The following is a 26,889-nucleotide window of genomic DNA, read 5'->3' as shown; positions in this document are numbered from 1 at the left end:
TGGTTAATCGCATCACATTTTAACCTTTATTTGAAGCTTTTTTCATCAAACTGTCCCCTTTAATTTTTATGTAAGATGGTCCAGCACCATTCTCAGACAAATGCTTTCATTTTTGGTCTAATTCTCATTTCTGGAAAAGGCTTAAAATAAAAGGTTAAAATCCAGGTCATGTGACATGATTAACCAAAGCACAGGGCCCTGGTTGTACCTGATATTTTCTCCCCTCCGTAGCCCTGTGTGAGGAGAGTGAACACCGCTTTCTGCTGGAAGGCGCTGTCGATGCACCCCTGGACGGCCTGCTGCAGCACCACGGAGGGCCTGTCGGGCCCAAAATGATCTGGGAGCTGCTGCAGCTTCTTCCTGTCCAGGTTGGGACCCATGTTGACGTGCTTGTTGATGTAGATACACACTGCAGGATACACAACAGCAGGGACAGAGGAGGCAAAGATGTTTAGGTCGGCTATTTTGGTGACGTTGCTTTCCTTCACAATTCAATTTAACGAGTACAGTATGCTTATAACTAACAGAATACAAATTACATTTGAAATGTGATTACCAACGTGACTTTTCATAACACCCAAGATGTTTCACCGGACAAAGCATTATGGGGGGAGACATTGGAAAAGTAAACTCTGTGAGCACCCGGGGCCTTGTTTATCAAATGTGCATGAGCACAAAAAAGACTAAACCTTTTCCCACAAAGGTTGGTATTTATCACATTTGAATTCGACGGGAAAGTGTTCGTATCTCCACGCGTAGTGGTTGTAGAATTGTATTACAAGTAAATATTGTTATTTTTGGGAAATGGAGGTGTTTGACACAAGGGAATTATAATAATGGTAGGCTAATAAAAACATAAAAAAATTGCCTAATGATAAAACAGATGCATTTTTGTTGTTGGTAAGAAGATCACATAGCAGCCTATGTTTCTTTGACTTTATTATAAGGGCCTGTGGGCTACAGTATTGCTGTGAGATAGGAGCGTGACATCATTGTCTATTTCATCTCAGAGCCTATACCAAGACAGGACATAAAAACACAATCATCGATCGATAAACAAAATATTGAACAACGATTCGTCTTTTTGCACAGAAGTGTGGGCTGTAGCATTTATTTGTTTATTGTTTGAATAGACAGTCAATCATCCAGAATGTGCGGCCAGTGTTTCGCACTCGCTACAGACGGCATGCATTCTTAGTTTGAAAAAAGTAACTGCAAAATATTAAAACATTCTGCGCACACCTCTATACAAATGTGATCTAATTTGCTATTGTGCTTTCTTGTAGAAACTGACATGGCCCAGTTCCAACATTTCCAAATCATACAGCAAATGAGGGTGTTTTGGTTACCATAAAAGGTGAATGGAGGGCGTTTTCCAGGCAGGGTTGTAGTACAAATATAGTACGGCTCTGATTTATCAATGAAAACATGTGTACAACAGTTTGATAAATCCCAGTAATTTGTTGTGCGTGCAAATCCTAGAATCTCCACGTACGCCAGAATTTGGTACGACATTTATGCACGGTTAATAAATGAGGCCCCAGGGGCGCGTGGTAGTGTGGGGGCGGGGCTTACCTGTGAGCACCTGGGCATGACAGAGTGGGTATAGTTAACTGTGAGCACCTGGGACCTTGCGGAGTAGGGTATAGTTAACTGTGAGCACCTGGGACCTTGCGGAGTAGGGTATAGTTAACTGTGAGCACCTGGGACCTTGCGGAGTAGGGTATAGTTACCTGTGAGCACCTGGGACCTTGCGGAGTAGGGTATAGTTACCTGTGAGCACCTGGGGCGTGGCAGAGTGGGTATAGTTAACTGTGAGCACCTGGGACCTTGCGGAGTAGGGTATAGTTACCTGTGAGCACCTGGGACCTTGCGGAGTAGGGTATAGTTACCTGTGAGCACCTGGGACCTTGCGGAGTAGGGTATAGTTACCTGTGAGCACCTGGGACCTTGCGGAGTAGGGTATAGTTACCTGTGAGCACCTGGGACCTTGCAGAGTAGGGTATAGTTACCTGTGAGCACCTGGGACCTTGCAGAGTAGGGTATAGTTACCTGTGAGCATCTGGGGCGTGGCAGAGTGGGGGATGGTAGCAGCGTCCTGGGGGATGGAGCTCATGTCTGGTTCTGGGGTGCTGCTGGGAGGAGAGATGGCCAGGGGATTCATCACCATCCTGGGCTTCAGCTGCAGGGAGACAGGGGGTTGGATCTCAGTATCTATTGGGTTATTTGCACACAGCTTAAACTGATCACTTGTTAGTTGTAAATAATACATGCCATTTAGCATTCGCGTTTGTCCAAAGCGACTGACAGTCACATGTGCATACATTTTTACATATGCGTGGCCCCGGGAATCGAACCCACAACCCTAGTGTTGCAAGCACCATGCCATGCAGTCTGAGGTAGAAACAATAGACTAAAGGATGATGGTTCTCAATTGGCATTAGCAAACACTCAACAGCAATCTACACATTGATATGCAACTTGTAAATAAAATCACATCTTCGTATTGCAATATTTACCAAGCATTTCATTTTGCTAGGCATATACAGAGGCCAATCAGAATATTAATTAAAACAGTGTTCAATTAAACAAACAAAGGCTACCTCATGTTAAGCCTTAAAACATTTTTATTTCTCCCACTAAATCTAAATGAAATGAGGTCTGTCAAGCTACATCATCATATGCATTTTTTAAACATCCTGCTGACCCCTCCTCTTTCCCTCTCCTCCCATTCCTCCTCTTTCCCTCTCCTCCCATCCCCTCCTCTTTCTCTCTCCTCTCCTCCCATCGCCTCCTCTTTCTCTCTCCTCTCCTCCCATCCCCTCCTCTGTCTCTCTCCTCTCCTCCCATCGCCTCCTCTTTCTCTCTCCTCTCCTCCCATCCCCTCCTCTGTCTCTCTCCTCTCCTCCCATTCCTCCTCTTTCTCTCCTCCCATCCCCTCCTCTTTCTCTCTCCTCCCATCCCCCCTCTTCTCTCTCCTCCCATCCTCTCCTCTTTCTCTCTCCTCTCCTCCCATTCCTCCTCTTTCTCTCTCCTCCCAACCCCTCCTCTTTCTCTCTCCTCTCCTCCCATCCCCTCCTCTTTCTCTCTCCTCCCACCCCCCTTCTTTCTCTCTCCTCTCCTCCCATCCTCTCCTCTTTCTCTCTCCTCTCCTCCCATCCTCTTTCTCTCTCCTCTCCTCCCATCCTCTTTCTCTCTCCTCTCCTCCCATCCTATTTCTCTCTCCTCTCCTCCCATCCTCTCCTCTTTCTCTCTCCCCATCCCTGCCTCTTTCTCTCTCCTCTCTTCCTATCCTCTCCTCTCATCCCCTCCTCTTTCTCTCTCCTCTCCTCTCATCCCCTCATCTTTCTCTCTCCTCTCCTCCCCTCCCCTTTCTCTCTCCCCTCCTCCCATCCTCTCCTCTTTCTCTCTCCTCTCCTCCCATTCCTCATCTTTCTCTCTCCTCCCATCCCCTCCTCTTTCTCTCTCCTCTCCTCCCATTCCTCCTCTTTCTCTCTCCTCCCATCCCCTCCTCTTTCTCTCTCCTCTCTCATCCCCTCCTCTTTCTCTCTCCTCCCAACCTCTCCTCTTTCTCTCTCCTCTCCTCCCATTCTCCTCTTTCTCTCTCTCTCCTCCCATCCTCTCCTCTTTCTCTCTCCTCCATCCCCTCCTCTTTCTCTCTCCTCCCATCCCCTCCTCTTTCTCTCTCCTCTCCTCCCATTCATCTCTCTCTCTCCTCTCCTCTCCCCCTCCTCTCTCTCTCTCCTCCCTCCCATCCTCTCTCTTTCTCTCTCCTCCATCCCCTCCTCTTTCTCTCTCCTCCCATCCCCTCCTCTTTCTCTCTCCTCTCCCTCTCCTCCCACTCTCCCTTTCTCTCTCCTCCCATTCCTCCTCTTTCTCTCTCCTCCCATCCCTCCTCTTTCTCTCTCCTCTCCTCCCACCCCCTCCTCTTTCTCTCTCCTCCCATCCCCTCCTCTCTCTCTCTCTCCTCCCATCCCTCCTCTTTCTCTCTCCTCCCAACCCTCATCTTTCTCTCCTCCATCCCTCCTCTTTCTATCTTCTCTCCTCTCATCCCTCTATTTCTCTCTCCTCTCATCCTTTCTCCACCTTTTCCTCCTCTTTCTCTTTCCTCCCATTCCTCCTCTTTCTCTCTCCTCCCACCCCCTCCTATTCTCTCTCCTCCCATCCACTCCTCTTTCTCTCTCCTCCCATCCCCTCCTCTTTCTCTCTCCTCCCATCCTCTCCTCTTTCTTTCTCCTCCTTCCTCCTCTTTCTCTCTCCTCCCATCCCCTCCTCCTTCTCTCTCCTCCCATCCCCTCCTATTTCTCTCTCCTCTCCTCCCATCCCCTCCTCTTTCTCTCTCCTCTCCTCCCATCCTCTTTCTCTCTCCTCTCCTCTCTCTCCCCATCCCCGCCTCTTTCTCTCTCCTCTCCTCCTATCCTCTCCTCTAATCCCCTCCTCTTTCTCTCTCCTCTCCTCTCATCCCCTCATCTTTCTCTCTCCTCTCCTCTCATCCCCTCATCTTTCTCTCTCCTCTCCTCCCCTCCCCTTTCTCTCTCCCCTCCTCCCATCCTCTCCTCTTTCTCTCTCTCTCCTCCCATTCCTCATCTTTCTCTCTCCTCCCATCCCCTCCTCTTTCTCTCTCCTCCCATCCCCTCCTCTTTCTCTCTCCTCCCATCCCCTCTTCTTTCTCTCTCCTCTCCTCCCATCCCCTCCTCTCTCCTCCCAACCCTCCTCTTTCTCTCTCCTCTCCTCCCATCCTCTTTCTCTCCTCTCCTCCCATCCTCTCCTCTTTCTCTCTCCTCCCATCCCCTCCTCTTTCTCTCTCCTCCCATCCCCTCCTCTTTCCCTCTCCTCTCCTCCCATTCATCCTCTCTCTCTCCTCTCCTCCCACCCCCTCCTCTTTCTCTCTCCTCCCATTCCATCCTCTTTCTTTCTCTCTCCTCCCATCCCCTCCTCTTTCTCTCTCCTCCCATCCCCTCCTCTTTCTCTCTCCTCTCCTCCCACCCTCTCCCCTTTCTCTCTCCTCCCATTCCTCCTATTTCTCTCTCCTCCCATCCCCTCCTCTTTATCTCTCCTCTCCTCCCATCCCCTCCTCTTTCTCTCTACTCCCATCCCCTCCTCTTTCTCTCTCCTCCCATCCCCTCCTATTTCTCTCTCCTCCCAACCCCTCATCTTTCTCTCCTCCATCCCCTCCTCTTTCTATCTTCTCTCCTCTCATCCCCTCTCTTTCTCTCTCCTCTCATCCTTTCTCCACCTTTTCCTCCTCTTTCTCTTTCCTCCCATTCCTCCTCTTTCTCTCTCCTCCCCCCTCCTCTTCTCTCTCCTCCCATCCCCTCCTCTTTCTCTCTCCTCCCATCCTCTCCTCTTTCTTTCCCCTCCTTCCTCCTCTTTCTCTCTCCTCCCATCCCCTCCTCCTTCTCTCTCCTCCCATCCCCTCCTATTTCTCTCTCCTCTCCTCCCATCCCCTCCTCTTTCTCTCTCCTCTCCTCCCACCTTCTCCTCTTTCTCTCTCCTCCCATTCCTCCTCTTTCTCTCTCCTCCCATTCCTCCTCTTTCTTTCTCTCTCCTCCCATCCCCTCCTCCTTCTATCTTCTCCCATCCCCTCCTCTTTCGCTCTCCTCCCATCCCCTCCTCTTTCTATCTTCTCTCCTCTCATCCCCTCTCTTTCTCTCTCCTCTCATCCTCTCTCCACCCATCCTCCTCTTCTCTCTCCTCCCATTCATCCTCTTTCTCTCTCCTCCCATTCCTCATCCTTCTCTCTCCTCCCATCCCCTCCTCTTTCTCTCTCCTCCCATCCCCTCCTCCTTCTCTCTCCTCCTATCCCCTCCGCTTTCTCTCTCCTCTCCTCCCATCCCCTCCTTTTTCTCTCTCCTCCCATCCCCTCCTCTTTCTATCTCCTCTCCTCCCATCCCCTCTTTCTCTCTCCTCCCATCCCCTCCTCTTTCTCTCTCCTCCCATCCTCTCCTCCCATCCCCTCCTCCTTCTCTCTCCTCCCTTCCCCTCCTCTTTCTCTCTCCTCTCCTCCCTATCCCCTCCTCTTTCTCTCTCCTCCCATCCCCTCCTCTTTCTCTCTCCTCCCATCCCCTCCTCTTTCTCTCTCCTCCCATCCTCTCCTCTTTCTTTCTCCTCCCATTCCTCCTATTTCTCTCTCCTCCCATCCCCTCCTCCTCTCTCTCCTAATATCCCCTCCTATTACTCTCTCCTCTCCTCCCACCCAACCCTCTTTCTCTCTCCTCCCATTCCTCCTCTTTCTCTCTCCTCCCAGCCCCTCCTCTTTATCTCTCCTCTCCTCCCATCCCCTCCTCTTTCTCTCTCCTCCCATCCCCCCTCCTTCTCTCTCCTCACATCCCCTCCTCTTTCTCTCTCCTCTCCTCCCATCCCCTCCTCTTTCTCTCTCCTCCCATCCCCTCCTCTTTCTATCTTCTCTCCTCTCATCCCCTCTCTTTATCTCTCCTCTCATCCTCTCTCCACCCATTCCTCCTCTTCTCTCTCCTCCCATTCATCCTCTTTCTCTCTCCTCCCATTCCTCATCCTTCTCTCTCCTCCCATCCCCTCCTCTTTCTCTCTCCTCCCATCCCCTCCTCCTTCTCTCTCCTCCTATCCCCTCCTCTTTCTCTCTCCCCTCCTCCCCTCTCTTTCTCTCTCCTCTCATCCTCTCTCCTCCTTTTCCTCCTCTTTCTCTCTCCTCCCATCCCCTCCTCTTTCTCTCTCCTCTCCTCGCATCCCCTCCTCTTTCTCTCTCCTCCCATCCTCTCCTCTTTCTCTCTCCTCCCATCCTCTCCTCTTTCTTTCTCCTCCCATTCCTCCTCTTTCTCTCTCCTCCCATCCCCTCCTCCTTCTCTCTCCTCTCATCCCCTCCTCCTTCTCTCTCCTCCCCTCCCATCCCCTCCTCTTTCTTTCTCCTCCCATTCCTCCTCTTTCTCTCTCCTCCCACCCTCTCCTCTTTCTTTCTCCTCCCATTCCTCCTCCTTCTCTCTCCTCCCATCCCCTCCCATCCCCTCCTATTTCTCTCTCCTCTCCTCCCATCCCCTCCTCTTTCTCTCTCCTCTCCTCCCACCCTCTCCTCTTTCTCTCTCCTCCCATTCCTCCTCTTTCTCTCTCCTCCCAGCACATCCTCTTTATCTCTCCTCTCCTTTCCTCCCATCCCCTCCTCTTTCTCTCTCCTCTCCTCCCACCCTCTCCTCTTTCTCTCTCCTCCCATTCCTCCTCTTTCTCTCTCCTCCCAGCCCCTCCTCTTTCTCCCTCCTCACATCCCCTCCTCTTTCTATCTTCTCTCCTCTCATCCCCTCTCTTTCTCTCTCCTCTCATCCTCTCTCCACACATTCCTTCTCTTCTCTCTCCTCCCATTCATCCTCTTTCTCTCTCCTCCCATTCCTCATCCTTCTCTCTCCTCCCATCCCCTCCTCTTTCTCTCTCCTCCCATCCCCTCCTCCTTCTCTCTCCTCCTATTTCTCTCTCCTCTCCTCCCATCCCCTCCTCTTTCTCTCTCCTCTCCTCCCATCCTCTTTCTCTCTCCTCTCCTCCCATCCTCTCCTCTTTCTCTCTCCCCATCCCCGCCTCTTTCTCTCTCCTCTCCTCTAATCCCCTCCTCTTTCTCTCTCCTCTCCTCTCATCCCCTCATCTTTCTCTCTCCTCTCCTCTCATCCCCTCATCTTTCTCTCTCCTCTCCTCCCCTCCCCTTTCTCTCTCCCCTCCTCCCATCCTCTCCTCTTTCTCTCTCCTCTCCTCCCATTCCTCATCTTTCTCTCTCCTCCCATCCCCTCCTCTTTCTCTCTCCTCCCATCCCCTCCTCTTTCTCTCTCCTCCCATCCCCTCTTCTTTCTCTCTCCTCTCCTCCCATCCCCTCCTCTCTCCTCCCAACCCTCCTCTTTCTCTCTCTCTCCTCCCATCCTCTTTCTCTCCTCTCCTCCCATCCTCTCCTCTTTCTCTCTCCTCCCATCCCCTCCTCTTTCTCTCTCCTCCCATCCCCTCCTCTTTCCCTCTCCTCTCCTCCCATTCATCCTCTCTCTCTCCTCTCCTCCCACCCCCTCCTCTTTCTCTCTCCTCCCATCCCATCCTCTTTCTCTCTCCTCCCATCCCCTCCTCTTTCTCTCTCCTCCCATCCCCTCCTCTTTCTCTCTCCTCTCCTCCCACCCTCTCCTTTCTCTCTCCTCCCATTCCTCCTATTTCTCTCTCCTCCCATCCCCTCCTCTTGATCTCTCCTCTCCTCCCATCCCCTCCTCTTTCTCTCTCCTCCCATCCCCTCCTCTTTCTCTCTCCTCCCAACCCCTCATCTTTCTCTCCTCCATCCCCTCCTCTTTCTATCTTCTCTCCTCCTATCCCCTCCTATTTCTCTCTCCTCTCCTCCCATCCCCTCCTTTTTCTCTCTCCTCCCATCCCCTTCTCTTTCTATCTCCTCTCCTCCCATCCCCTCCTTCTTCTCTCTCCTCCCATCCCCTCCTCTTTCTCTCTCCTCCCATCCCCTCCTCTTTCTCTCTCCTCCCATCCCCTCCTCTTTCTCTCTCCTCCCATCCCCTCCTCTTTCTCTCTCCTCCCATCCTCTCCTCTTTCTCTCCCCTCCCATCCTCTCCTCTTTCTCTCCGCCCATCCCCTCCTCCTTCTCTCTCCTCCCATTCCTCCTCTTTCACTCTCCTCCCATCCCCTCCTCTTTCTATCTCCTCTCCTCCCATCCCCTCCTCTCTCCTCCCTTCCCCTCCTCTTTCTCTCTCCTCCCCTCCCATCCCCTCCTCTTTCTCTCTCCTCCTATCCCCTCCTCTTTCTCTCTCCTCTCCTCCCATCCCCTCCTCTTTCTCTCTCCTCCCATCCCCTCCTCTTCTCTCTCCTCCCATCCCCTCCTCTTTATCTCTCCTCTCATCCCATCTCCTCCTCTTTCTCTCTCCTCTCCTCCCATCCCCTCCTCTTTCTCTCTCCTCTCCTCCCATCCCCTCCTCTTTCTCTCTCCTCTCCTCCCATCCTCTCCTCTTTCTCTCTCCTCTCCTCCCATCCCCTCCTATTCTCTCTCCTCCCATCCCTGAAACTGACCTTGAAGCCAGGTTTTCTCCCCCTCTTCTTGGGCACTTTGAGGGGAGGGAGGGATTCAGGGTAGTGGGTTGGAAAATCCATCTTGCGATGTAGTGGGGGTCTCCCCCTCTTCCTGCCGGGAATCTTTCCTGGCTGGCTGGGGAGGAAGGAGGGAGACACTGCAGGCGACTGCATTTCACTGTTGCTGTCTGCTTTCTGTGCTGCTGCTGCTGGTACACTCATTGGAGCTGGAGGGAGACATACAGGAAGGAGGGAAACACAAAGGGAGAAATCATTATATTAATTGAAGACTGCATGGCACATAATAAAAAACAGTGGCTGTTCCACCATATAGTCCTTCCTATCCTCAATGTGCATGAGCCAACATTCTGCCTGCTTGTCTCCCAGACCTTCCATTACCTGATCTCCTCTGATCTAGAACCCTTGAGAACCAAGCGCTTCCCTTCTTAGATCCCGGTTAGATTCCAGAATAGCAGAAGATGGTTCTAAACACTGCACACTGCCTCAGCAGGCTATGAAAGCCATCTTGCCTTTAGCTGCTGTACTGTATGTTTTCTTTCTGCCCCTCTCGTCTCTGCTGCTGTACGCCACACAGGCTGGCTGGCTGGCTGGCTGCAGACTCCTCATTACACTAATGTATTCAGCAGTGGCAGAGGAAGGGAGGGGGAATTGACTTCACCATGGCTACACAGCTATGAATTACCATGACGGATGACAGCGCTCACCATAATCTTAAAAAAGCAGCAGCCTCAAGTGCCAGCCTACTGATGAAAACAAAAACAACATGCATGTCTCATATATATAGCACAGAAGACTATATACACAGGCAATGCTGAATTATTACAGAATATAGCATTAGCATGCAGCATGCTTCATCCTTCCTTTGTGCAGACAAAGACAATAGAAAATAAAGGGAAATAAAACACAGCCAGTGTGCACACACCATCAGAATGAATGAGGATTGGAGAGTATATCCCTTTTCAGTTGTTCTCCTATTGAACCACCCTCTGTCCTCTCTGTGTCTTTGCCTGCTTCTAAATGTCTTGAACCACACCGCAGAGCGGAATCTCCAAGCAAGGCGGATTCCACTGTAATGGTGTGTGTTTGTGTGTCTGCCAGCGCTGGGAAACGTTCTCATGTTGTCATGGCAACAAGCCTGTAACACCCTGCCGGCTGTATCTCCCATGTTATGCTGCTTGATACTCAGGCCCAAAACTGGGAGGATGTATAATTAGTATAGAAGACATCCTCAAACCAACCGCTAAGTACAATAGGAAATTAATTTGAAAGTGTTGAGAGCGTACATACAGTGGGGAAAAAATGTATTTAGTCAGCCACCAATTGTGCAAGTTCTCCCACTTAAAAAGATGAGAGAGGCCTGTAATTTTCATCATAGGTACACGTCAACTATGACAGACAAATTGAGATTTTTTTTCTCCAGAAAATCACATTGTAGGATTTTTAATGAATTTATTTGCAAATGATGGTGGAAAATAAGTATTTGGTCACCTACAAACAAGCAAGATTTCTGGCTCTCACAGACCTGTAACTTCTTCTTTAAGAGGCTCCCTCTGTCTTCCACTCGTTACCTGATTATGGCACCTGTTTGAACTTGTTATCAGTATAAAGACACCTGTCCACAACCTCAAACAGTCACACTCCAAACTCCACTATGGCCAAGACCAAAGAGCTGTCAAAGGACACCAGAAACAAAATTGTAGACCTGCACCAGGCTGGGAAGACTGAATCTGCAATAGGTAAGCAGCTTGGTTTGAAGAAATCAACTGTGGGAGCAATTATTAGGAAATGGAAGACATACAAGACCACTGATAATCTCCCTCGATCTGGGGCTCACGTAAGATCTCACCCGTGGCGTCAAAATGATCACAAGAACGTGTGAGCAAAATCCCAGAACTACACGGGGGGACCAAGTGAATGACCTGCAGAGAGCTGGGACCAAAGTAACAAAGCCTACCATCAGTAACACACTACGCCGCCAGGGACTCAAATTTCCTCATTTTGTCTGTCATAGTTGACGTGTACCTATGATGAAAATGACAGGCCTCTCTCATCTTTTTAAGTGGGAGAACTTGCGCAATTGGTGGCTGACTAAATACTTTTTTTCCCCACTGTAGATGTAGTGCGTGTGCGTGTGTGTGTAGTGCGTGTGCGTGTGTGTAGTGCGTGTGCGTGTGTGTGTGCCCTGTGATTAGTGCTTTTTGAGGACGGTTCAGTTTGTTCTATTTTTTTATTTTTATCACGGTTTTTCGATTTCGGTTTAAATTATCTTATTTTAAACATTAAATGCACTATGCATTATGTGGGTTGAATGCTGTAACAGCACAGAATAAAACAATTAATAAAAGTCCCATGATAGTAGTGACTGCCCATTACTGCTGATCACTTATTAACAATCATTTATTCACATTACTTTAATAAAATATTTCAGCTGTTGTGTACACTGAGTGTACAAAACATTAGGAACTCCTGCTCTTTCCATGACATATACTGACCAGGTGAAAGCTATGATCCCTTATTGATGTCCCCTGTTAAATCCACTTCAATCAGTGTAGATGAAGGGGAGGAGACAGGTTAAAGAAGGATGTTTAAGCCTTGAGACAATTGAGACATGGATTGTGTATGTGTGCCATTCAGAGGGTGAATGGGCAAGACAAAAGATTTAAGTGCCTTTGAACGGGGTATGGTAGTAGGTGCCAGGCACACCGGTTTGTGTCAAGAACTGCAATGCTGCTGGGTTTTTAACGCTCAACAGTTTCCGGTATCAAGAATGGTCCACCACCCAAAGGACATCCAGCCAACTGTGGGAAGCATTGGAGTCAACATGAGCCAGCATCCCTGCGGAACGCTTTCGACACCTTGTAGAGTCCATGCCCCGACGAATTGAGGCTGTTCTGAGGGCAAAAGGGGAGTGTCCTTAATGTTTGGTATACTCAGTGTATATTACATTTGTTTTATTTGATTACTTTATTATTTCATTCCAAGTCATCATCTCATCTCTATAGAGCTGCTGTCTGACAAAATCACTATTTTAGTAGTTCTTCAAAGTAAATAAGACACACTTTTATGACTGCTGACCAATGATCAATCACTTTTCAGTTAGAGATACATGTACCTCGCGAAGCAACTGCTCTATATCCCTCTTGATCACGCATTCTTCTGTCTGTTCTCTCTCTCTCTCCATGTCTTCCCCACGCTAACCTAACATAGCAGGCATAAAATAAACCCACAGACCGGACAAGTAGGTGCGCAATGGATTATGGTCATTGTAGTTAATTACCACTTTTTCTGTGCTAAACTATGTCGAATATTGGCCATCGCACAGTTTGGGCCTATTTATTCAGCAACACTGAACCATGCATGAGAGCACCAGCTTTTCCAGGCGACTGTGTAATCATGCTTTCTGTAGCCGATGTGAGTAAGACCTTTAAACAGGTTAACATTCACAAGACAAATTACCAGGATGTGTACTCAGAGCATGCGCTGACCAGCTGGCGAGTGTCTTCACTGACATTTTCAACCTCTCCCTGTCCCAGTCTGTAATACCTACATGTTTCAAGCAGACCACTATAGTCCCTGTGCCCAAGAAAGCCAAGGTAACCTGTCTAAATGACTATCACCACATAGCACTCACATCTGTAACCATGAAATGCTTTGAAAGGCTGGTCATGGTGGCTCACATCAACATCATCATCCCAGACACCCTGGACCCACTCCTATTCGCACTCCACACTGCCCTTTCCCACCTGGACAAGAGGAACACATACACTACCATTCAAAAGTTTGGGGTCACTTAGAAATGTCCTTGTTTTCTTATGAAAAGCAATTTTTTTGTCCATTAATATAACATCAAATTGATCAGAAATACAGTGTAGACATTGTTAATGTTGTAAATGGCTATTGTAGCTGGAAACGGCTGATTTTTAATGGAATATCTACATAGGCTACAGTGAGGCCCATTATCAGCAACCATCAGTCCTGTGTTCCAATGGCGAGTTGTGTTTATAATCCAAGTTGATCATTTTAAAAGGCTAATTGATCATTAGAAAACCTGTTTGCAATTATGTTAGCACAGCCCGAAAACTGTTGTGCTGATTAAAAGAAGCAATAAAACTGGCCTTCTTGAGACTAGTTGAGTATCTGGAGCATCAGCAATTGTGGGTTCGATTACAGGCTCAAATGGCCAGAAACAAATAACTTTCTTCTGAAACTTGTCAGTCTATTCTTGTTCTGAGAAATGAAGGCTATTCCATGCGAGAAATTGCCAAGAAACTGAAGATCTCGTACAACACTGTGTACTACTCCCTTCACAGAACAGCGCAAACTGGCTCTAACCAGAATAGAAAGAGGAGTGGGAGGCCCCGGTGCACAACTGAGAAAGAGGACAAATACATGTCTAGTTTGAGAAACAGACGCCTCACAGGTCCTCAACTGGCAGCTTCATTAAATAGTACCCACAAAACACCAGTCTCAACGTCAACAGTGAAGAGGCGTCGTGAGGGTCGGCAACAACACATCCACCACGCTGACCCTCGACACTGGGGCCCCTCAGGGGTGCGGGCTTAGTCTCCACCTGTCATCCCTGTTCACCCACAACTGCGTGGCCGCGCACGACTCCAACACCATCATAAAGTTTTCAGATGACACAACGGTGGTAGGCCTGATCACCAACGACGATGAGACAGCCTATAGAGAGGAGGTCAGAGACCTGGCAGTGTGTTGGCAGAACAACAACCTCTCCCTCAACGTCAGCAAGACAAATGAGCTGATCGTGGACTACAGGAAACGGAGGGCCGAGCACGCCACAATTCACATCGACTGAGCTATAGTGGAGCGGGTCGAGAGCTTCAAGTTCCTCGGTGTCCACATCACTAAGGATCTATCATGGTCCACACTCACCAACACAGTCATGAAGAGGGCACGACAACGCCTCTTCCCCCTCAGGAGGCTGAAAAGATTTGGCATGGGCCCTCAGATCCTCAAAAAGTTCTACAGCTGCACCATTGAGAGCATCTTGACTGGCTGCATCACCGCCTGGTATGCAACTGCTTGGCATCCGACCACAAGGTGCTACAGAGGGTAGTGCGTACAGCCCAGTACATCACTGTGGCTGAGCTCCCTGCCATCCAGGACCTCTATACCAGGTGGTGTCAGAAAGGCCCTAAAAATTGTCAAAGACTCCAGCCACCCAAGTCACGGCAAACGGTACCGATGTACCAAATCTGGAACCAACAGAAGCCTGAACAGCTTCTACCCCCAAGCTTCTACCCCCAAGCCATAAGACTGCTAAATACTGTAGTTGGTTAAATAGTTAACCAAATACTGTAGCTACCCGGACTATCTGCATTGACCCTTTTGGTAACACTTTATTGGATGCCTAGCGTCATAACCATGTCATAACCATTTCATAACCATGTCATAACCATTTCATAACCATGTCATAACCATGTCATAACCATGTCATAACCATGTCATAACACTGTAATGACACACATTTTCCAAGATGGCGTAGTAGTGCAGTTCTGTTTTTTGTCGTGTGTCTGTAAATAGCCTGTAAATACCCTGTTTTTTTGTATTTTTCGTACATATTTCCCTATCAGACTTTTCATCCTTCTACAAAATATACTTTCCCTGCAACCCGCCTACTCAATGTGGAACGGATTCTATTATTGACTTACCTTTATCTAGAATCTCCAGTTGAAACTAGCAGCTGGCTAACTAGCTACTTACTATTAGCCACAGTTAGCGGTATTTCACCCAGAACATTGGATTTTTTTTCTGCGGGATTAATTTTAATCACTGGACATTAATCACCGGATCGCACTAGCTAGCCGCAACCGAATGGATGTTGCTGTCTGGCTAATCACCACTGCCCCCGATGCAAGCACCAGTTAGCCTCGAGCTAGCCTAGATCCAGGCTCATTACCTCTAGGTGTAAGGGAGTAGCCAGCTAACTAGCTACTTGCTATCAGCTACTACGTTAGCGGTTTTTCACCATTGTCCGTGGCCTGCACCACTCACCAGCCAGCTCAAGTCTGGACTATTATTCGCCAGTCTGCTGGCGTTTCGACCCAGAACATATCGGTTTTTTCTGCGGAATCACTGAATCACTGGACCTTAACTCCAGATTCACCGTTACCAGCTAGCTGCAAAAAAATGGACGCTGTGGTCTGGCTAATCATCCTGAGCTAGGCCCATCTCCCGGCTATCTACCTCTCTGTCAGCTCGGACGGGACCACCTAGTGTTGACACGGAGTGCCCGCCGATCCTGGCGACTGGTCTGCCGGCGAAATGCGTCTGATGTGGTTGCCGTCGACACGAAGATTCCATCTGCTGCCCGCCCGCTAGCACACGCGTAGCGTGGCCTCTTACTCGCTAGTGCTTCAGCAGCCTCGAACTATCCTATTGCTGTTCACGGACCTTATGATAACTCAGCTTACAGCTGATGTCTGGTGGACTGTTCCTTTTACGGTACTACATCCTGTTTATGTTTAGCCCAGCCCAAACATGGTTAGCTTATTGTTGTTTCGGTATTTCTAATTGTACTAGTTCACTGTAGATCCCCAGCCCAGCTAAACTCCTGCTGTGAGATAGCTCTTTGTCCACCCCCATTACACGCGAGGACCGACTCAATTGGGTGCCTCAGAGATGCTATCTCTTTCATTGTTACCAAGCGCTTAGGTTTACCTCCACTTTACTCATATCCTTCCTGTCTTGTCTGTACGGCAATGCCCTGAATCTTTTCTAAACACCCGGAATCTGCCCCCTTTATTCTTGTACCCAACGCACTAGAAGACCAGTTCTTAAAGCCTTTAGCCGATCCTTATTCTAGTCCTCCTCTGTTCCTCTGGTGATGTAGGAGGCTAACTCAGGCCTGCAGCCCTCAGTATCACTCCAACTCCCCAGGCGCTATCATTTGCTGACCTGTGTCACCAAGGTCTTGGTTTCTCGCACATAAATATCAGAAGTCTCTTCCCTAAGTTTGAGTTATTCACTGCGTTAGTACACTCCACCAACCCCTGATGTTCTAGCAGTGTCTGAATCCTGGCTCAGGGAAGGCCACCAAAAATTCTGAAATGTCCATCCCCAACTATAACATTTTTCCGTCTAGATAGAACTGCCAAAGGGGGTGGGAGTTGCAATCTACTGTAGAGATAGCCTGCAGAGCTCTATCATACTATCAGGTCTGTGCCCAAACAGTTTGAACTTCTACTTTAAAATCCACCTTTCCAGAAATAAGTCTCTCACTGTTGCCGCTTGCTACAGACCCCCTCAGCCCCCAGCTGTGCCCTGGACACCATATGGATTGATTGCCTCCATTTATCCTCAGAGTTCGTACTGCTTGGTGACCTAAATTGGGATATGCTTAATACCCCAGAGCCACAACAATCCAAACTAGATGCCCTCAATCTCCACGCAAATTATCACGAACCTACCAGGTACAACCCTAAATCCGTAAACATGGGTCCCTCGATAGATATCATCTGACTAACATACCCTCTAAATACACCTCAGCTGTCTTCAACCCAGGATCTCAGCGATCACTGCCTTATTGCCTGCGTCCGTGTGGGTCCATGCGGTCAACGATCCACCCTCATCACTGTCAAAGCGCTCCCTAAAACACTTTGTGAGCAGGTTCCCTAATTGACCTGGCCCAGGTATCTGGATGGATAGTAGAATTCCAGTCAGTAGAGGATGCCTGGTTGTTCCTTAAAGTAATTTCCTCTCAATCTTAAATAAACATGCCCCCATTCAAAAATACAGAACTAGAACCAAATCTCCCCCCTGGTTCTCCTCAGACTTAACAGCCCTTGACCAGCCCAAAAACATCCTCGTACTGCATTAGCATCAAAAAGCCCCCGCGATATACAACTTTCAGGAAGTTAGGAACCAATGTACACAAGCAGTCAGGAAAGCAAGGCAATTTTTCAAACAGAAATTTGCATCCTGTAGCACTAACTCCAAAAAGTTTTGGGACACTGTAAAGTCCATGGAGAATAAGAGCACTTCCCTCCCAGTTGCCACTGCACTGAGGCTAGGAAACACTATCACCACCGATAAATCTACAATAATCAGAATTTCAACAAGCATTTTGCTACAGCTGGCCATGCTTTCCATCTGGCTACCACTACCCCGGCCACCAACTCTGCACCCTCCGCTGCAACTTGCCCATGCCCCCCGCTTCTCCTTCACAAATTCAGACAGCTGATGTTCTGGAAAGAGCTGCAAAATCTGGACTCCTACAAATCAGCTGGGCTAAATAATCTGGACCCTTTCTTTCTAAAACTAGCCGCCCGAAGTGTGTCGCAACCCCTATTACTAGTCTGTTCAACCTCTCTTTCATAACGTCTGATCCCCAGAGATTGGAAAGCTGCCGCGGTCATCCCCCTCTTCAGGGGTGACACTCTAGATCCAAACTCCTCTGAGACCTATATCCATCCTGCCCTGCCGAGTATTTGAAAGCCAAGTTAACAAACAGATCACCGACCATTTCGAATACCACCCGTACCTTCTCCCGCTATGCAATCGGTTTCGAGTTGGTCTGGGTGCACTTCAGCACACTCAAGGTCTAAACGATATTATAACCGCGATTGAAATAGACTGTGCAGCCGTCTTCATCGACCTGGCCAGCTTTTCGACTCTGTCAACCACCGATTTCTTATTGGCAGACTAAATAGCCTTGGTTTCTCAAATGACTGCCTCGCCTGGTTCACCAACTACTTCTCAGATAGAGTTCAGTGTGTCAAATCGGAGGGCCTGTTGTCTGGACCATGGCAGTCTCTGGGGTGCCACAGGGTTCAATTCTTGGGCCGACACTTTCTCTGTGTATATCAATGATGTCGCTCTTGCTGCTGGTGACTCTCAGATCCACCTCTCGCAGACGACACCATTTTGTATACATCTGGCCCTTCATTGGACACTGTGTTAACAAACCTCAAACGAGCTTCAATGCCATACAACACTCCTTCAGTAGCCTCCAACTGCTCTTAAACACTAGTAAAACTAAATGCATGCTTTTCAATCGAAACGCTGCTGGCACCCGCCACCCACTAAATCCCACACTCCGACGGGTCTGACCTAGAGTATGTGGACAACTACAAATACCTAGGTGTCTGGTAGGACTGTAAACTCTCCTTCCAGACTCACATAAAGAATCTCCAATCCAAAGTTAAATCTAGAATCTGCTTCCTATTTGCAACAAAGCCTCCTTCACTCATGCGCCAAACATGCCCACGTAAAACTAACTATCCCCACCGATCCTTGACTTCGCGATGTTTTACAAAATAGCCTCAACACTCTACTCAGCTAAATTGGATGTAGTCTATCACAGTGCCATCCGTTTTGTCTCCAAAGCCCCATACACTACCCACCACTGTGACCTGTACGCTCTTGTTGGCTGGTCCTCACTACATGTTCGTGTCAAACCCACTGGCTCCAGGCTATCTATAAATCACTGGTAAGCAAATCCCCGCCTTATCTTAGCTCATTGGTCACCATAGCAGTACCCACCCAGTCTGCGCTCCAGCAGGTATATATCTCATTCATTCCCCCAAGCCAACACCTCCTTTGGCCGCCATTCCTTCCAGTTCTCTGCTGCCAATAACTGAAGGAATTGGAAAATCTCTGAAGCTGGAGACTCTTATCTCCCTCACTAACTTTAAGCATCAGTTGTCAGAGCACCTTACACGATCACTAAACCTGTACACAGCCCATCTGCAGGAGTTAGCCCACCCAGACTACCTCATCCCTATATTGTTATTTATTTTGCTCTTTTGCACCCCAGTATCTCTATTTGCACATAATCTCTTGCACATCTAGCATTCCAGTGTTTCTATTGTACATTATTTTGCACTATAGCCTATTTATTGCCTTACCTCCATAACTTGCTACATTTGAACACACTGTATATATATTACTTTGTTTTTTACCCATATGTAACTCTGTGTTGTTTTTATTGCACTGCTTTGCTTTATCTTGGCCAGGTCGAGTTGTAAATAGAACCTTTTCTCCAACTGGTCTCACTCTCGTTAAATAAGGTTAAATAAATAAATAAAAATATATATATATTTAGACGTGTTGTGACATAAAGTATATTGCAATATTTTATGGCTGGTTATGACACCTACATAAGAGTGTCAAAGCCCACAAATCCGATCACACAAGGCAAACCATTCCATTCTACTTGTAAATAGTATGTTAAATAACATTTCCTAAAATTGGCCATTTCATTACCATTGTAATTGTACACACATTGATGACAAATACAGTGCCTTCGGAAAGTATTCAGACCCCTTGACTTTTTCCACATTTTGTTACATTACAGTCTTATTCATACAGTAGCACTTTGATCGACCTGCATCCTGAGTTTTCCCGCCGCTTCTCAGACTTCACCAAGTTTGAGACTGAGCTGGAGCTTGTATCATGCCCCCTGTCTTTCGACAGTGAGAAAGCACCACCAGACACACAATTGGAGCTCATCGACATCCAATGTGACAGTGCTTTGAAGGAGAAGTACAAATAGTTATATGGCTCACTGAATGAAACAAAGTTTCCAAACATTAAAAAGCACGCCCAAAGGATGCTTGTTTTATTCGGGTCCACATATGTGTGTGAACAAACGTTCTCAGTCATGAATTACAACAAATCCCGTCACAGGTCAAATTTAACAAATGACCAGTTGTCAGCTGTTCTGAGAATCTCTACATCAAAGATGACACCAGACTTTGATGCCCTTGCCAAGAGAGGTGACCAGATCCATTGTTCACATTAAGACTCGAATAACTATGACTGGGTAGGCAAGGATTATGCTTTTTCATTGTGATGGTTATGCAGTGAGAATTATCCAGCAATGCACTTGGATACAGGTAATAACTAATCAGTCAGATTTGGGCTGAGGTGATTGGATAACTGTAAATATGGCTCACAATGGAGATGAGAATTGTTCCTTAATATGCTTTCAAAAACAGACCATTCCAAATGAAACAGATGCTCTTACCATATGTTTCACTCAAATTTTAGAATAGTTATTTTTTTACACATCTGCTGTTACATTTTGCATGTCTCCAGTCATACAATGTATATCTATTTTTAAGTTTGCGTATTGTGACTAAGTTTGATTGTTCTTTACAAGGGTAGAGATGCAGGATCTATGTGTGTGTTTGACTGTGTCTGTGATGTTATAAATTATATCAATTTTGTGAAAAATATGTTCACAAAAAACAAGGGTAGAGATGGTACAAGGGTAGAATTGTTCTGCAAGCATATTTACACCTACAGTACACTAGTATTTGCGTGTCAATGTGAAAATGAATAAAGGCTTCACATGTTTTGTCACACACATAGTACGTGGCCCTTCACTTGGTTTCAAAAACTCAATGTGGCCCTTGAGCCAAAAGGTTTGCCCACCCCTGACCTAGCCCAATGCTCTGTCGCTGATGACTGGGATGAATGCAGGAGCAGGACAAAACACCCTCTTTGGGACTTATGACTGACATATGGTTTTTCAGGATAAAAAAGAAACAGAATGGAGCTAAGCACAGCAAAATAAGTCAATGGGTATGAATACTTTCTGAAGGCACTGTACATCATTTGAAACTGAATTTCATGAACTTTCAGAACCACTTGTCAAACAAAGTTTAACATTTATCAGGGTTTCCTTTTTAAAGCAATTTATACAGGTCATTCTGATATGTACCCAAGAGGTCAAATGTCAAAGTTCTGTTGACCTGAAAATTCCAAAATTGTATCTGATGGATAGCTGTTAATCTAAGCTTTGCAATTATATCTGATTAATGGGTATATGAGGGCAATAACTTGTTGTATACTGACATTGTTTGTCATAGTAAAATCCCTATGAGAAAAATGAATGGGAAGGAGGGATGACATTAAGAGAAAGCTGCCATTGCTGCGCTGCTATCACACATTTTCCAACTAGGGACACAGACCTTCAAGGAAATCACTATGAGTGTCACACCCTGATCTGTTTCACCTGTCTTTGTGATTGTCTCCACCCCCCTCGAGGTGTCGCCCATCTTCCCCATTATCCTCAGTGTATTATCACATTTAATTAGTCATTTAGCAGACACTCTTATCCAGAGCGCTACAGTGGCAACATTATTTTATTTTCATACCCGGAACGAACCCACAACCCTGGCGTTAACACATGTCTACAACTGCTACATCCCTGCGCCATCCACCCGGCGACGGGCGCCCATGGCGGTCGCAGCGGCTACGACAGATACCTGTGTTCTCCGTTTGTCCGTTGCCAGTTCGTTTTGTTTCGTCAAGCCTACCAGCGGTTTTCCCCTTGCTCCTGTCTTTCTCAAGTTCCTGTTTTCTAGTTTTCCCGGTTTTGACCATTCTGCCACCCTGACCCTGCCCCATTCGTACCTTGTCACACCATCCTGGATTATTGACCTCTGCCTGCCCTGACCCTGAGACTGCCTGCCGTTCTGTACCTTTTGGACTCTGATCTGGATTACTGACCTCTGCCTGCCCTGACCTGTTGTTTGCCTGCCCCCTGTTTTTGTAATAAACGTTTGTTACTTCGACACTGTCTGCATCTGGGTCTTCTCCTGAAACGTGATAATGAGACATCTTCACGAATTTGGGGGTCTGGCCCATATACTATTACTGCCAATGCCATTCATTGCCAATTGAAATCAAATAAACCAACACTGCAACAAAATGTGCATATATAGTAAGCTACTTTATTCTCTATTCATGAAAAAATTATGCATAATGTGAACTGCAGTCCTTAATTAAATGAGAAATACTGCCCTCTCTTGGCTCACTTAAGGATCATTTTGTGCATTTCTGCCTGGTTGAATAAAGTTGCATTTGAAGCCAAAATGGCGACGTGCATGTTGTCGTCAAAGATGTCGCCCATCATTAGATTTGTACTGAAAGAGCAGTACTATTCCTCGAGACCGATATATAACGGTGTGACTGAAATTTCCAGACGAGGTGAGAATATTATTTTGGTGAGTGAAGACCTCGGTTGTGTGTCGTTTCAAATGAGTAGCAACTGACAGCTAGTTAACCGTTACTGTAGCTTGTTAGCATAGCTAAAGTTAGCTAGTTACCTTAACCTGTCAAACTTAATTTCATTCCGGACCTGTCTAGTCCAGGCTGGCTAGATAATTAACTAGCAACCTACACATAAATCAGCCATTATTATAATGACATTAATAGCTAGCTACATTGTTACGGTGCTGACAAACTTACCTTTTTGAGACGAGGGAAATCGAATCGCTGACAAATCAATGAATCTTTGGACAGCTTGCTCGCTAACTCGGTAACGTTAACTGGATAACAGTTTTTGCTCTTCTAAACACGTAACGTTAAACCTCCGCGGGGGGGGTTTAGCTATATATCTTACTACCACAGCATCAGGATGTTAACGTTAATTCCGTGATATGTTCTACTGCTCAGGCTACTCGACAGATGGAGATGCTCTCCCCCAGCCTGCTGCAGAAGACCGCAATGCCGCCGCAGCGTACAGCGGACTGCTGGAGCACTACACCAGTCTGGTCAGGGACGGGGCGCTGCGAGAGGACCCGCATCAGAAAGACGTGGTTCAGACCTGGGATCAAATGCACAAAACCCTACGAGGTTACAGAAACCAGCCTACGTCCATATTTTCGAAGGTAATCGGATTTCAATGCATGCACTTTGATTTTAGACACTGGTGTGCAGACTCACCAAAACACATTCAATAATGCACAGGGGCGGTTGTAGTGATTTGGAGGCACCAGGAAGAGGCATGTCTTAACAAATGTATGGAATTTATAGTAAAGACATGTAATTTAACTGTAAAAAATGTATTGCCTTTTAATGTGCCATGAACACGACCAGTCATGATGTTTTCATCTGATTGTCAAACAAATCACTTCAAAAAGTAGGTTACCTTTGCACGTTCATCCAAAATAATTCCAGCATCCAAACAGTGCACTGTGCACCCGCCAACCTTCCTTCAATTCACAAGTGGCTGAAACTATCTCACTGGGACAAGCGAAACAGCGCCCCTCTGTCTTTTCTATATCTAGCCCATGTATCTGATGCTGTCTGGCCAAAAAGAGTATGAAATCCCATAATATTTTTGGCCAGACAGCATCAGATACAGCGCCTATAGAAAGTCTACACCTTTTATTGTTTACATTTTACATTTCCATCATTTAGCAGACGCTCTTATCCAGAGCGACTTACACATTGGTGCATTCAATTTATGATAGCCAGTGGGACAACCACTTTTCTTCATTTTTTTTTTTTATGGGGGGGTAGGAGGATTAGTTTATACTATTCCAGGTATTCCTTAAAGAGGTAGGGTTTCAAGTGTCTCCGGAAGGTGGTCAGTGACTCCGCTGTCCTGGCGTCGTGGTGGAGCTTATTCCACCATTGGGGTGCCAGTGGGATTAAAATTGATTAAATTATAATTTGTTGTCAATGATCAACACAAAATACTCTAATGTGAAAGATCTTGTTTAATTTTTTAAGATGAATACAAAAATAAAACACTAATATACCTTTATTAAATAAGTATTCACCCCCCTGACTCAATCCATGTTAGAAACACCTTTGGCAGCGATTACAGCTGTGAGTCTTCTTGGATAAGTCTCATAAGAGCTTTACACACCTGTATTGTGCAATATTTGCCTATTATTCTTTTCAAAATTCTTCAAGCTTTGTAGCCCCGGACAAGCACACCTGATTCAACTTGACTAATCATCAGGCCCTCAATGAGTTGAATCAGGTGAGTTTGACCGGGGCTACAACAAAAATGTATGCTGTTGGTGTACTGGAGGACTGGAGTTGGGAAACACTGCTCTAGTTAACCCTATATTCACACAGACTCACAATATATTGACAACGGTCTCTTTTAATTGACAGTTTTTCTCGAAGCCAAAGCTCCCAGAAGGCTTCTACATCTATGGTGATGTCGTTAAGTATAGTAGCTGTATAATATATATATATATATATATATATCTGCTGCCACTATAGTATTACATTTATGATGTTTCTCTTTTGACTTCATTGCACATTTGGGCGGCAGGTAGCTTAGTGGGTAAGAGCGGTGTGCCAGTAACCGAAAGGTCGCTGGTTCTAATCCCCGAGCCGACTAGGTGAAAAATCTGTTGATGTGCCCTTAAGCAAGGCACTTAACCCTAATTGCTCATGTAAGTCGCTCTGGAGAAGAGCGTCTGCTAAATGACTAAAATGTAAATGTACATTTGGTGTGATTCACTCTCCAATTCACTCTTTCTCTGTTTTATTTCTAGGTACAGGGAAAACAATGGTTATGGACATGTTCTACTGACGTGGAGACAGCGAAGAAAAAGAGGGTCCATTTCCATGGCTTTATGTTGGATGTAAATAATAAGAGGTTAAGTTGTCGCCAAATGATGATTGACTTGACTGTTAAAAATACTTCATAATGAGTTGAGCAATAGTTTCAGATTGATTTAACTGAAATCTTTGAGGAGGTCAAAGTAAACTCAATATTTGTTGTTCTACTTGTTGTATTTAGGGATACGTCGACCTTAAAAAAGCCTGCCGAAGAGAAACGCTGGGAGGATGGCTAAAGCCTACGACCCAATCGCACCACTAGCAGAGTAGATCAGTGAAGAGGCCTGTCTGTTGTGCTTTGATGAGTTTCAGGTAAGGGCCGAGGGAGATTCCTGTTACTGATCACTTGTACCGTAAGCACTGTTATTATACAAAATCACCTGAATAGCATTAGCTAATGTATGGATGTGATCATGTGGAATCCTGTTTAGAGCTGGACAAATAAAGCTGTTTTCTATTATATCCAATGTTAGTATTCTATTCTATACATAGGTCCCCATGAGCTAAATATAACAGGATTAGGGCTGTCAAAGTTAAGGCGTTAATTAACACTTTAACGCGTGACATTTTTAATGCCGTAAAAAAAGAAATACGCCGTTAATCACATCTACATACCGCACAAACCCTTTAAAGTGCACTTGTTTCCCGCACGGACAATTTTAAGCACAACTTGGTCTCGGTAGTGCTGACTGACTCTATTGTGGTGCACTATGCGCACAGCTTTGAGCAACAATTTTCAAGGAAAACGTACAGGATGTTCAACCATAAACACATTCCTAGGCGTTTCTTTAGATAACAGCAAAAACATAATTTGTACAGAAGTAACTAGCTAGTTATGTTAACGTTAGCTAATTACCTAACCCAAATAATGTTTACAATGCCATGGCTCAATGCCTCTTGATTCAACTAACTTCCCACAATGATTTTAATCAGAACAGGACATCCATTCCATTTAGCTACTGTTTTTGTTGTAGTTCTCGGGTAAAAAGATTTAAGCAAATTATCCCAATTCTAGTAGTAGCAGCTTGTGACTAGTTAATGTTGAAGAACATGGGTAAGTAGTTTAGGCTAGATATCTGTATTATATTTTACATGAACTCAGACCTGGCTGATCTGTTATTGTCTTCTGTGGAATTCATAATATTGTTGGGCAGGTTTAAAAGCCCTTTTTGTTCTTTGTCTCCATAGTGCCAGTAATTTTTTTCCTATAGTTAACCCTCCAATCAGAAATTGGGAGAACACTCATTTAGAATGCCTGAAGCTTTAAAAAAATACCTAGAGTCAGGTGTTTGTTAGACCATGAGACATCCCGGAAATTGGTCTTCTCACAAAAACGTCTGTAGTGTCTGACCACTCTATGAAAGGGGAGACTCTCACGAACACGATGGTGGTCAGCGTTTTGCTCTATGGCCCCAACAAGTGTCAGGGGACTCGCCTGAAGTCGGTACTGTTGATGTAGCAACTTATTTTTTTACCATCTGAACCGTTTGGGCTACAAACTAATATGAAGGTAGTTTTGTGCCTCCCCAAAAAGGGGTTAAATATGTGTAAAAAAACATATTTCCTGATCTTTCTTATATCTCCTATATAGGACAAACACTTCAAAAGCTTGTTTCTTATGATTTGTTTTGACTGTCTTATCTTCCATTTATGAATGTGTTATTCAATGTGTTTCTCTGGCCTATAGTACCTTCTACCTTCTCTTCCTCGGAATCCACTGCTAACACCACTTTCTATCACTCTAAATGTCAAGCTTCTGCCTCTATCCCTAGGAAAGTATTGTCTACCTTTTCCTCCCTCTTTAATCCTCCACCCCCTCCCTCCTCCCTCTCTGCGGACGACTTTGTCAACCACTTTGAAAAGAAGGTTGACGACATCCGCTCCTCATTCACTCAGCCTATTGAGTCCACTGGTCCCACTCACACAGAACTACCCTACGCCTTGACCTCTTTCTCCCCTCTCTCTCTCCAGAGGAAATCCTGCAACTAGCGGGTCCGGCCGCGCGACAACCTCCCTGCTCGACCCCATCCCCTCCTCCCTTATCCAGACCATCTCTGGAGACCTTCTCCCATTCCTCACTCCCTCGTCAACTCATCCCTGACCACAGGCTGCGTCCCCTCTGACTTCAAAATAGGGTTTGAGCATAGCCTGAAGGTAGTTCCTCTTGCTGCTCCATAAACAAGTAAAATGGTAGTGGATATGAGCTTCGACTGGAAACCAGTGGAGTGTGCAGAGGGGCAGGGTGACATGGGAGAACTTGGGAAGGTTGAACACCAGGTGGGCTGCAGCATTCTGGATAAGTTGCAGGGGTTTGATGGCACAAGCGGGGAGCTCAGCCAACAGAGAGTTGCAGAAGTCCAGACGGGTGATGACAAGTGCCTGGATTAGGATCTGCGCCACTTCCTGTATGAGGTAGGGTCGTACTCCACGGATGTTGTAGAGCAAACCTACCTCTTCAAAGAGTATCTTAAATAATCCCACAGCACCCCCCCTCGCACCCCCTCCCCATAAGCCTTTCGTGAA

At 46.5% G+C, this 26,889-nt stretch overlaps 2 protein-coding genes across 5 annotated transcripts in view; one reads left to right on the top strand and one right to left on the bottom strand.

The window, feature by feature from the left end:
- LOC121544632 (sex comb on midleg-like protein 4) overlaps positions 1-22,461 on the bottom strand; it is a 26,192-nt gene extending 3,731 nt beyond the window's left edge. For 2 of the 4 annotated variants that reach the window (XM_041854621.2, XM_041854624.2), the window contains exons 1-4: positions 22,249-22,461; positions 9,004-9,230; positions 2,053-2,182; positions 209-409 (exon numbers count right to left, since the gene is read on the bottom strand). In XM_041854621.2, the coding sequence (XP_041710555.1) occupies positions 209-409; positions 2,053-2,182; positions 9,004-9,225 (553 nt within the window). In that variant the 5' untranslated portion in view covers positions 9,226-9,230; positions 22,249-22,461. Of the gene's footprint in view, positions 1-208; positions 410-2,052; positions 2,183-9,003; positions 9,231-9,402; positions 9,627-9,946; positions 10,097-22,248 lie in introns of those variants that run through there. The other 2 variants (XM_041854623.2, XM_041854622.2) reach the window with 2 other exon arrangements.
- Positions 21,873-26,889, top strand: part of afg1la (AFG1 like ATPase a) — a 27,669-nt gene continuing 22,652 nt past the window's right edge. Inside the window, 6 exon segments of the mRNA XM_045209044.1 lie at positions 21,873-21,987; positions 22,456-22,670; positions 23,911-23,971; positions 24,300-24,333; positions 24,335-24,408; positions 24,548-24,678. Coding sequence (XP_045064979.1) covers positions 21,873-21,987; positions 22,456-22,670; positions 23,911-23,971; positions 24,300-24,333; positions 24,335-24,408; positions 24,548-24,678 — 630 coding nt within the window.

This window comes from Coregonus clupeaformis, chromosome 29 (genome assembly GCF_020615455.1).
Source record: "Coregonus clupeaformis isolate EN_2021a chromosome 29, ASM2061545v1, whole genome shotgun sequence".
NCBI lineage: Eukaryota > Metazoa > Chordata > Actinopteri > Salmoniformes > Salmonidae > Coregonus > Coregonus clupeaformis.
The sequence above is the reverse complement of the archived record's forward strand: the minus strand, read 5'-3'. Positions and strand labels throughout refer to the sequence as shown.